At 36.3% G+C, this 12,950-nt stretch overlaps 1 protein-coding gene across 5 annotated transcripts in view; it reads right to left on the bottom strand.

Annotated features, from left to right (window-relative positions):
- The window catches only part of HMCN1 (hemicentin 1), a 399,863-nt gene that overhangs the window by 224,148 nt on the left and 162,765 nt on the right, over positions 1–12,950 (bottom strand). For 4 of the 5 annotated variants that reach the window (XM_074351803.1, XM_074351799.1, XM_074351801.1 and 1 more), the window contains exons 10-11: positions 10,610–10,731; positions 7,540–7,815 (exon numbers count right to left, since the gene is read on the bottom strand). In XM_074351803.1, the coding sequence (XP_074207904.1) occupies positions 7,540–7,815; positions 10,610–10,731 (398 nt within the window). Of the gene's footprint in view, positions 1–7,539; positions 7,816–10,609; positions 10,732–12,950 lie in introns of those variants that run through there. The other variant, XM_074351802.1, reaches the window with a different exon arrangement.

Below are 12,950 nucleotides of genomic sequence, written 5' to 3'. Positions count from 1 at the left end.
GGACCCTCTACTGTCAGCAACCCCACAACTATGGGTCCTCGTTCTTCCATGGCTTATGCACATATAGTGTTCTCCATCTAGAAAGGCTTTCCTGACTTCTATCTGGTAAACGCTAACTTATATTCCAGTGGATACCTCAGACATCAGCTCCTGTGTGAAGCTCTTCCCAATCTCTACCCATCACTGAGACAGTATTCAAGGCTTCTGTACCTTTGTAAAGTCCCTATGACAGAGTGTAATAAGTATGTATTTAATTATGTCCTTTTTTATATTATGGACCTACTGAGGGGAAGGATGCTGTTCTCTTCTCATTTATATCCTCAGCAAGGAGCAGAATGCCTGACACTTAAATTTTTCGTGAATACGTGAATGAGTGAATAAACGTACAGACAAATGAACAAACAAGATACCAGCTCTGGCTTTTTGTAAAAATGTGTTTTCATTCAAGACATTTCATACATTTCACTACTTGTTTCACTATTATGGAAAAATGTAGACCTGACACAGTATGATAGATAGTGCTGTGGGAAATAGCATAAATGAAGATACCATCAACGTAACAGCTATCTACTGGGTTTGCATTTTCAATAAGCAAGCGCTCCTAACATACCCTTCTGCAGATGCAGCAGTAAGTACTCCCACTTTGTGTATTAGCTCTAATTTAATTTGTATTCATAATAGTCAAATATCAAACCCCTCTCATCTTATATAAAAACTACAAGTTACTATGTTTTCCAATATTGCAAATATCTAATCTTTACAAACAGAATGTTTGCTAAATTAAATGAATAACTTAAAGTAACATTAATCAATGTTTCAAGGGTATCTGAATCAAAAGAAATTTTTAGTACATGCTACGACATACAGATTGAATTTTCAGACTTGGCAAAACTTCCTTTGCCTAACGGAACACTCTCCTTTCATTCAGTCTTCCCCCAGATGTGTTTGTGTGCAGTACTGTGTGCTGAGTATTATATCAGGCACTAAGGACCCAAAACTGAAGAAAACGGGGTCCTGCCTTACTGGAGCTTACACTCAAGTCATCTTACAGGTACTCTGTGTGCATATTCAGTTCCCTCTCTCCTCCAGGCTGCTTCTTACCAGCTACCCTACTAGAACTTAAAGTCAAAGTTTTTGGTTTAGATTTAGATTTCCAGGGATTCTTTACCCATGTGACAGGAATTTGTAAACACTTTGTATCTTTTCTATTAAAAAAAAATGTTTATTTCAGCACTTTTTTTCCTATCCATATCCAAGAACCCTTTATTTATTTTCTCATTTCACACTTCACTTACCTGCTAGTAGCATGGATAGATATTTCTGTATACTATGCAGAATGGTGGAAAGACCTAGTTTAGATCTGGGCTCTGCCGCTTGCTGGCTCTGTACCTTAGGGCAAGCCACTAACCTTCAGAAACTCCTCTCCTTTATGGGCACAATACAGATACAAATGCACACAATTTTTGAGAGTTAGGTGGCATAATGTATATCATGAATAATCTGAAATTTATAAACATTTGTGGCATCACTTGGATAATTTAGTAGATCTAAGTGTTTGCTGATTTCTCATCTGTTCTACCTCTTCCCAGTCCCTGTGCTGTGAAATCTATCACATTCCATCATTCACCTTTTCCAACATCCAGACATCTTTCTAGCTCACTTAAATCCATCAGGCTTGGCTTTACACACATTTTCTCATGGTCCATTTTTTGCTGGAAATTACAATGTCCTTGGTGTAAAGCTTCTTTATACAATTTTTCATATACTTGAAGTATTTATTAGGTCATCATATCCTTTTCTTTCTTTTTACAATGTAAATACCTCTAATTCTTTAACCTTTCTTATAATTCCTATTTAAAGACATTTTAATAATGCTTCTGCCTTCCAAGCTTTAAAGAAATATGATTATATCTACAATTAAAGTGGTCTACCTACTATATATAAAATAGATAAAAAAACAAATTTCTTCTGTACAGCACAGAGAACTATATTCAATATCTTGCAGTAACCTATAATGAAAAAGAATGTGAAAACGACTAGATGTATGTATATGTATGCCTGAAACATTATGCTGTACACCAGAAATTGACACATTGTAACTGACTATACTTCAATTTAAAAAAAAAAAGTGGTCTAACAACTATATAGCACATGCATACCTTGGATGAAAGACAAAAAAAAAATGATATTCATTTATACATATTATTGCACGCAACTGAGTTGTAACAGAAATTTGCCCCAACCATGCAGTCAGTAGAATACATTTGCTAGATAAAGTAAGTGAATATTAAACTTCTCTTCATAAAGTTTACAGTCACCATAGAGAGAACTACAAAAGCAAAGATTTCTAGAGGAAAACTATGTACTCCTTGGTTAACACTGTAGCAAATACCTGATGTAAAACTTCATTAGAATATTTTCCTTCAAATCTAAAGGCTGCCAACTCATTCCTTATTAGATTCCTAATATGGAAGGCAGCAAAAACAAAACAAAACAAAACAAAACAAAATAAAGAAAAGAGTATTTTAACAGAGCATTTTCATTCACTTGTGTTGATTCATAATGAGACATCAAAGAACCAAGGCAGTGAATAAAATTAAATTTTGACTGCAAGTAATGATTTGAAAATTTTCATTTTACGTATATGATTTCATTCCATCTAAATGAAATCCACAAAGATGGCACTAGTATTTAAAACAGACATATACGTGTCTCAGGTTAAGCTCCAAAAATTAAAAGCTCAACCAGCAAGACTTCCATGTATTAAAATGTCTAGGAAAATAGATGATCTAACTAAATTCAATTTTTATTATTCAAACATGGGTACAGACTTCTATAGATCAAAATTTATTCTGGTAAAAACCTTGCAAAGGGGGAAGTTGGGATTTTCTTGGCTCTCTTATTGGGCTATTCATTATAAGAAAACCTAATTTAATTACCAATTGACATTCTGCATTTATCCTTTTTCTTTCCCTCCACTTTGGTTCAGAAAGGATTTAAAACAGATTACTCTGTGATGTAGTCCTATAAAATTCCAGACCCTTAAACCTTCAAATGTGAAGTTTTGTACTGTCAAAAGTTCTAACTTGATACTTTTTGAGAGGCATTATTTCCTAATTTATTTTCTTAATTATTCCTTAAATTATCTCTTATTTACTTTCTTAATTGTATCTCAATTATTTTAAACATAAAAGTGATAAAGCAAATTTATAGAATATTTAGCAAACAAAGAAAGAAAATATATTACCCATACATAATTCGATCCCCCTGATAAAACTGTCAGCATTTTCAAAAATTTTTAAATCCTATTTACACCAAGTTATAAAACAGTTCATTTCTATTCAATACTTTTTTTCAAGTACAGAAAAACATAAGTCAAGTCACTTATAGTTCCACTGCCACAAAAATCACATTTTTGTATTGTATATAGTCTAATTTTTTTCCTCCTAGCGTAACTATGCATGGTTTCGATTTGCTTGTTTGCATAGCCATACTTCTGAGTCATATGGTAAGCCCTGCTTGAAGGAATTCCTTTTCTGAAAAATTTCCTGTGTCTAATTATACCATTATCTCCACAGTGAGGAATTCTCATACTGAAATAGTATGTCAGCCCATTCACATTGTCTCATGCTCATTAGCGAGACTGATTCAATAGCCACAGTTTCTGAGATCAGCATTTCTTTTCATGGCTCTTCTGATGAGTTGATAATGAGCCTAGGAGTCACTGAGGAAATTAAGAATGATGGTAAAAGGCCACTGGGACATTTGCTTCTGATACTGCTGAACTCAAAATTCCATGACGTTGCCAAAATCGAAGTCTTTTTAGTGTCCATGGTCTTAGTAAGAGTTAAAATCCCACTGGAAGCATCTGAGTCACCCTAGAGGATTGACTTGCAAGGATTTGGAGAAAGGGAATTATCTGATCTCATTTGTTTTCTACCTCCCACCAAGGTAGCAAAGATTTCCTCCCCAAATTAGGGAACATGTTCAGACTCTAAGAGCAAAAATATGACAAATATCCACTTCAATTACTTTCCAGCCTTTAGCATATCTGGGAAGTATGACATCAACATTTTATCCCTCTGTTTATAATGTATGGATGTAGTCTGTATGCCCCGTCCCCCCATACTAGTAATTTGAAATTTCAGCCAGGATGTGTCTAGGCAAAGTTCTCCCTTCACTGATCTGGCCTGATTTGCTCACTGAGGACCATTTTTCTCCCTAGGACAGTTGTCTTCAATTACATCTTCAACTATTTCTTTAGTTTCAGCTGTCTTTGCTATATACCAATACATATTACATACCTATACATCTTTAGGTTCCATTACCTGTTTTATTTCTACTTAAAAGTTATATTATACAGCTCTTAGTCCTTTTCCTCAACATTCTGAACTTCTCAAGTTTATGCACCACATCCCTGATTTTATTTTTATGTAGTATAAATTCTGTTGTTTAGCACCTCTACTTCAGGTTGTTTTCTAATATTGTATTTTTAACAATTTATTTCTTCCATCACAATTGCTGTTGTCCTTTTATCTTAGCCAGTTCTTCCTTTATAAATATATACTCAGGCTTAAAGGAGGATAGGTCTTTTTGAAAGACAACGATGACACTAAACATTTTTTTTCCCCAGCTTTTAGAATAAACTACTGCCTTCAAAGCATCCATTTATTCTAAGTGTTTCCCACTTTTGTTTTGTCCCCCAGTACTTTTTCTTAGGTTCTATGCTTTATTTTTCCCTGTTGTGCTTTATTTGTTTTAACAGTTTTCTGTTTATTCCTCTTCCAATGCTGTGACATCTATCCAGACTCAGTGTTAGTCAACAAAGTGTTCATATGTACCTAATTTTGATCTCTACTTCTGATTGGGTTGAACCCTCTTTGCAGTTCTGTGGCTGAGTAACAGTCTGATATGCATAGTTCCTTGCCTGATTCTGACCTGTGATGCTCTTCTGGCTGAGATGGAGCACTCCCCTCTCCTACCATTTGTCTCTAAAATCCCTACTGACATACCTCTCCAAGTTTCTCTTGATTCCACATATTTTTGTTCAGTGAGAAACATCTCAGATTACAATTTTCTATGTGATACAAGATTGCCTGTCCACTTCCTGTCCTATTGTTTTCCTAACTGTATGTTTATAGCTACTAATAGCATAAGCAGCCAGCATTCTGGCTTCCTAAAGAGTAACATTTTCTTTTTAGAACAAACCATGAAACATAGGAACAAAGATACATCCTCCCTGATTTCATGTGAATATAAAAAAGATGGACTACTGATTAAAATTTTCATTCCACTGAACTTTAAGATTGTATACATATTTATATAAAAATCTTTATATATACTATATACAAAATTCCTCCCCAAATTTTTGCCACTGTTAACTGCAACTGGTTTTTAGTATTCTTCAGTTTTGTCTTTTTCAGGTCTTTATAGATATTTTACTGTAAATGAGAAGAGGCTGCAGTAGCTAGAAATATGCTATTTTTAACCAGAAAATTCTTGCTAATTATATTTTGTAAAACTACTACCAAAACTTTATTAAATCTACATGTTTAACTTTTGAAAGTATTCCAGATAGAAACAGTTTCCAAACAGATCTGTGGAGGCAGGGCAACATAAATGAGGTAATGAATTAAGCTACTGATTCGCCTGTAAGCCAGAGAAGTATTCCTGAAGTGTGTATTCAATCCAAGTAACAATGATATCTTTTAAGTTTCCTGGAACTACTTTTTCATTCCTGCTTTTTAAAACATTTAACTACATAAAATTAAATTATACCACTAGAGATTATACAGGCTAGCCAGTAATCATGTAATGACGTATTTTTTATATTTATATTGTGTATGTTATATAACACCTTACCTCAGAACTTAAATCGTTAGATAATAATCAGTCTGTTTCACCAGAAAGAAGAGAATTAAGAGTTTCCTTTAAAAATATACATTTCTATATCATAGGCTTCATACTTTAGAACAGATTCGAATACTGTTTGGAAAATGTTGTTCATGAAACAACCTAAGAGGTCTGTTATAAATACAGGTCCCCAGGCCCAACACCAGGCCTTTGAAATCAGCATCTCTGGGCATGGGGTTAGAAATCTGATTTTTAAAAAATAAGTTCCTTGGATAATTCTTTATCTAGGAAAGCTTAAGCACCAATGCTCTAACTGACTGAACAATTCCAAAGAACTAAAAAGTTAACCTGGGGAAACAAAGAAAGATCTGATTTATTTTATAATCCCATTCAAAGATACTTCAGGTAAAGAATCAAGGTCACATTTCAGAAGTCCATTAGCATTTATTCTACCTGAAACAATCAGTTTTGGTAAAAGCACATCCAAAATTCTAGTAACTCAAGTGACTACTTGGATTGACTCAAATTATCTAGGCACTTTACCATGTGGAAATGTAGTGAGCCATTTACAAAAGCAACGCTTCCCCAGAGATTCCACCAGATCAACAAACAAAAGACACACAGTCCCACAGTCGGACGGCAGAACACATCTCTACTACCAGTGAGAAAACCAGAATCAGATGACAACCATTTTATTAATTCTCATGGTAGTTTCACCTTTCTGCCACTAATAACATTCCAAGACCTAGCCTTGAAACCCAGTGCTCATTCTCTTAGATAACCTTGTTAAAAAAATTATCTGAAAGCGTTACTTCAGACATGTTATACAGTTGGTTCTAATTCCATAACCAAAAGCCAGACCCAATTCTGATGCAATCAGCCTCCCACATCAAGGATTTGAAGTAAAATATTCTGCTAAGGCAGAAGTCAAACCTTTTAGCTAAACAGCATAAAACTGCCAATAGTAAGCTGCTCATTACATTAAGACTCTAGAGACATTCAGAAGCCAAAAATGATTCTACTGACAGAGATACTTAGGAATAGTTTCTGATCTTCATCTGATGGTCCTGAATAATATACACATTTAGTATTCAGCCACACTGTTAACACACTTGTTTTCAGCTATCTGAACATTTCATTTAGCCTATGCAGACATAATTCAAGATTGGCCTACCACCAGTTTATTTTCAATAAGCACTGTGTGTGTGTATAGATAAATAAGATTAAAAACAACCTGCTAAACTTTCAATAAAATTTCACCACGATGAGAAACACCTTACTACTTAATTTAAACAATAAAAGTAAATTATTTAAGTAGGCAAATAATGCACTTATATTGGCAAGAACTTGTTTAACCAATTATTAACACAGTTAGTATTTTTTAAAATTCACATGATAGACTGAAGAATTTAAAACTATTAAATCATCCAGAGACAATTTCTATTTACATTATCTTAAAATAAAAGTGTTCGACTACTAGGATTAGTTGAATTTGTTTTAAAGTCACCTATGTGTTAGTGATGTTTTAGTTTCCAGTTCAGTCACCTTCAGACCACGCTAGGTCCTTAAGTATTCTATCCTTCACAACTGTAACTGTGGGGTAGAGAGCGAACATGAAGGGAACAGAGATCAAAGAAGGAAGAAAAGAAAGACGTTGTAACTCAGAAGCTACTGTAAGCACAGTACCTTGCACTGTGAGGAACACTGAAGCAGCTGACCATCCTCCTTCATTGGAAGCCACACAGTGATACTCCCCGGCGTCGCTGAATTCCACACTCCTCAGCTCCAGTGAGAGGTTAGCTAAGATCCTCATTCTTGCTGGGTCAGCCAGTCTGACGTCTCTGTCATTCCTCTGCCAGGTGAGGTTGTAATCCACGGCACTGATGACGAGACATGTCAAAACTGCTCTTTCTCCAGGAGTGACTGTAACATTACTCTGCACTTGGATGACTGGAGGGGGCTCTGTGTGAAACATAAAGATTCGAATCAAGAGATTCAGAAGACATTTGCTCACTTACAGATGTGGTTTAAAAATTTGGTAAGTATGTGTTGAATATCTAGCAGGAAACATACAGGACACAGAACTTATTCATGAATACACGTTTAGCACCCCAATACATTATCATCTAGTTAAAAAATGCTTTAAATAGCAGTGCATGTTTACATACCAAAGTACACTCAAGTCCAAATCTATAAATTATATATGTGAGAATCAAAGAGGCATAGCAAAAGGATATGGCAGATTTATAATTGTAGAATTCTAGAGAAAATTTTATGTGAATTTTGAAGAAAGTAGCATTTATGGATTTTTTAAATTTAAAGACATTTATTCAGTGTTTCAAAGAAAACAGCACATAAAGTATAGGAGATATGGCAAAGATATTATGGTATCAGCTTAACAATCTCGTAAAGACACAGTACAATAGTAGAGTAAGATGCCCCTCCAGCAGAGATGCAGAATGTTTAAGAAAGTCAAGTTAATAGTGAGGATAGACTGTTAATAAAATTATGCACACAGGGCCATGTATATATGTGCATGTGTAATGCATGTGCTTTTCAGATGTAGTTAAAAGCCACTTACTAATTAAATATTTAACCACCATTTCTAGAGAGAATCACATATTGCTCTAGTTAGGTCTGAGAATAAATCTGAATGTTCCTATAAAGCTCACTGTATCCAACTGCTTTAAAATGACCTGCTGTAGCAAATCATTACTGAGCAAGAATACAGTGATAAAAACTGTGGGGAACTGCGCTAGCTGGAAACCCATGTGTCTGTCTCAGTTTAAATGTGAAAGAGTATCAGTCTTCAAGATCAAACTTTATCCTTCCAGTCAACCAAAAGTCCTTAAACTTGTCTGCAAGCAGAAAAAGCTGAAAAAAATTCAGGTAACATATTGCGAGGACTTCAGCTTTTCTTTAAACTGTTCTTGGGTGCTCTTTGACTTAATAAAATCACATACACAGTAAAGCAAAACTATCACCACCTCATCATGCCATGCTTCCTAACACTGCTACCCAAGACATCAGATCTAATTACCCTGTGAATTCACACGTGATTCCAGCGCGCTGCTTAGTAGGCGCAGTAGGGTGGCTGGGCTGAGAGCTCAGTCTAAGATTCAGAAGCAGGCTTAAGGCTGGTAGGTTAAGCAAAGGTTAGCCCATAAAGAAATGTCTACTCTTTCCAGTCCAAAGGGGCACTTGCTTGTTACTTCTGCTGTTACACTCACTGCCATTATCATCAGTGCTTTTGCGCCTTCCTTCGTAATTAACCAAGCAGGACACAAATCTTGAAAATTGGCTTCAGCAAGGCACAGTTTCCTAGACATAGCACTGCTTGACTGGCACAGATTACTCCTAGAAGGGCCCGTGTAGAACATATCTACGAAAGTGACTGACACCACAGGGCCAAAGTCTCAGCAGTCCGTTCACAGGTTCTTTCTAGCACTTCCCAGTTATTTTTGCAAGACGTCTGAATCAACTCACTCAAACCTCTTTCCCTGTTGTCCATCCCTTAATTAATATTGCTAGGAAAAAAATTCAAGAGCTCAAGTGTTTGTTTTCCCAGAAGCTGAGGAATGTTGACACGACTCCAATGCTTTTCATAATTATTGGAGATGAAAAAACTGAATAGTTTATGATGCATGTCAACTTGCTAAATTGTTTCAGAAGATGAAGTTTATTTTTTTAAGAATAAGAGAATACAAATAATTTACTGCAAGCAGAACATGTTTGCATGCCTTTGTCTTAAAGTCCAGCTTGGACTTATTGATAACAACCATAAGCCCTAAGCTTCTAAACAGTCCCATAAGGATAAAGCTTCTTTTGTCTCAAGAAAAGGCACATCCATAATAAACTGACAAAACAGACATTGTTATAAACTCAGCACCACATGTAGGTCAGAACAGGCTTACTATTAAACACACAGCAACCCCAGGCTCCGAGGCAGGTAGAAAACAACTGAGTCAAAACAAAGTTTCCAATAAATTCTAGATATATGCTGAGTAAGTGGCTTAAATCCTGATCACTGATCATGCACGAAACTCTTTGGTTTCAAAAGAATTCTGGGAGATTAGAGGAAAAATAATTATTTTCACTATAATATATTCTACTGTATAAGGTAATCTGAGCCTGGGCTCCCATTTATTCATGGGAAACATACTATCTAAATATAAAATAATTAGCATGCCTTCTGCCCTTCTTGATACCAGTATGGTAGCCATTAATGTCCTGTGTGTTTTGAATGTGATACCTAATTGTCTTCGACTTGGATGTCAGAACGCACTCACAAGCGCACTCTGCTCATCATGAACGTGCGAGAGGGAAAGGGAAGGTTTACCTTTGCTATTACAGAAGAGATCCCTCCCTTTTCTTGTATTTTATTTCCTCCAAGGAAAATGCCATATAGCAATTTTAAGAAGTATTTATTAAGTCTCTACAATAACAATAAGGATAATAACCACAGCAACAACAACAATAATCATACCTAATGTCTATTAGGTAGTTCTCTGTGCCAGGCCCTCTTCTCAGTGCTTAACATGTATTATCTCATTTAATCCTCACAGTTCCTCCGTGAGATAGAGACAGTTACTGGTATGACCCTCATTTCACAGTTAGGGAAGCCAAGGCACTGAGTCCTTAACTGGCCCAAGGCAGGTCACACAGCTAATAGGTGGTGAAGCCTGGATTACAACACATCCCATTTCCATCGCTGCATAAATAATTAGGCAGCTGCAAAGCAATTAGTGATAGTCACCTGACACGTCGAAGAATGTCTGTGCTCGTCCGGTCCCCGCACTGCTGACGGCAACGCACTCATAGGAGCCTTCGTCAGACAAAGCGACCTTTTCAATATCCCAGGTCATGCTGGCAGATTCTCTGGGGTGAGAAAATAGAAGCCTGTTCAGTGACTATAAAAACAAGACCACGTTGAAAGCAGTGGTCCCACTATTTGTTTTAAAGGATTCATTCCAAAGAACCAGTGTAAAGAAAGTACATTTATTAAACTGCAGAGTTTTTTATAACTTAAAATTACACACTTTTTGTATTTTAATTGGAAAGTTAAGCTTTTCTACTCAGAGCCAAAAAAAAAAAATTACAAAGATGGTAAGTTTTGTTTTGTTTTTTGCTATTGTTCTTCGTAGAAAATAAGCCAGGTGACTATTCCATATATTTGAGTAACTGAGACTATTCACTTCAGCTAATGCTGTCTCCTTTCACTTGTGTACACACTAGGTGCCAGTGGTCCTTACGAGTCACATTCAGAATAATATGGAGTGTGACTTGATTCTGTGCTCCACTGATCACCTAGGATGTATCTTAAATGCTGAAGAACAGTAATGTTAAGCCCACGTTTGCAAATGTCATTGTATAGGGGGTTCTGCTAAGTTCCAGGAAAATAGGAGTTTAAAATGCGTATGTCTTTCGTGTCTTCTGCCAGTGCCTAAGTCAGAGCCAAGTACATATTAGGATTCATCAAAAAATCAGATACATGTAAATTTTAGACTAGAAAGTGACAATTCTTCTAGTCTTGAGTCCTTCTATTCAAAAATAAGAAAGTTGATATTCAGGAAGAAGGACAAAGGCACAGAACCAGTGTATGGTTGCTTGAAGAATATTCATTACAGTTCTATTTGTTTCTCTCTTGTTTATGAAATATTACATAAAAACAGTTCTTTTTCATGTAGCCTTATCAGTTGGCATTTAGATTATATGGCCACAATAAAATGTTTTGAAGGGATGGTCTTTGGAAGAGGGGACATATCAAAAAGAAATATGTCCCGTTGCTAACGCAAATGTATCTCTCCTACGTTCCCCTAGTGACCATAGTGACTCACATAACAAAGATCCAGTCATATGTCTGAAGTTATTAGGAAATCTAGGGCAGGGATGTGGGAGTAAACTGGCGTTAGAGGATCAATCCATCATCACCCGTGACCAATTTTGTCTTTAGCCTCTCACATCCAAAGAGCTTAATGTATGTCAGTAAGGCATGTCACATCTCTGGGCCACAGAGCTGGAAAAATGAGGGAAAGCATCCTTGTGGTTTACCTCAGAGGAATTGTGGAATTAATGAATTAACATTTATACAGAATCTCAAGCGTCTTTAAAAATGTTACTATTTAAACACGAAGCAGAATTATTTGATTTCATCTGTCAGTTATGTAACTTCATCATATTTGATATCCCGGCCAGTTATGTTGATGGTTATTAAATATGCAGCTAAGTAGATCATCAAGATACATATAAAATGTATGCTTAAAAAAGTAGCAGGAAATGATACAATCCAATTTTTAAATACTGGAAAATTTTCTAAAGTTATCATGAACATTCTTGCCATAGCTTTTGCTTAAAATGACCCCCTAATGAGAGTGAGTATGAGCTAAGACTGTCAAACATTTAACATGTTGTATAAGTTACGTTAATAGTGGATTACCAGTGTAAAAGTTTCTTAAAATAATTCCTAGCGTTTTTCCCAAAATGTAGTTTGTTTCAGCATAAGTGAAAAAACATTTTCCAGAAATCACCCTCTAGTGTTTAAGGTCTACTTAATGTTTATCACTAGCTAACTTAGATTTGTCTAAAAAGTTCACCCATCTTCACAAGGAGAGTCGGTGCCTTCTAGCCCACTTCCGTTGATTGTTAGCTGCCACAGTAACCACACACTTCTGGTCCCCCGTCACCGCCCCCGACCCCCACACCCCAGCACAAGCCCCTTTTCCACTCTTCTCCTCCTGGCTCCCTGGGCTCCAGCTACACTGGCTTCCTTCCTGCCTTCCTTTCCCACTTGTCTGATCCACACTGCCTTAGTGCATCTGCATTTACTATTCCTGGTGTGTGAACACCTTCCCTGGATACCTGCATGACCAGCTCTCTACCACATACAGGTCTTTGCTCAAATGCCCCTACGCTGAATTTTGAAAATGCAACTTGGCCAAAACCACATGCTCCCCACTAACCAGTCAGTATCACTCACCCCACCCAACTAAAGACCTGCTCTACTTTTCGCCTTAACACTTTATTTAAATCAGATTCAGAGACAAGTTTGCCCCGAAGCCAATAAAGCTTAAGCTTCAGGGTCTTTCATCTGTAAAGGC

Source organism: Camelus bactrianus, chromosome 23, assembly GCF_048773025.1.
Source record: "Camelus bactrianus isolate YW-2024 breed Bactrian camel chromosome 23, ASM4877302v1, whole genome shotgun sequence".
In the NCBI taxonomy this organism is placed as follows: domain Eukaryota; kingdom Metazoa; phylum Chordata; class Mammalia; order Artiodactyla; family Camelidae; genus Camelus; species Camelus bactrianus.
This window is presented reverse-complemented; position numbering and strand designations above follow the sequence as displayed.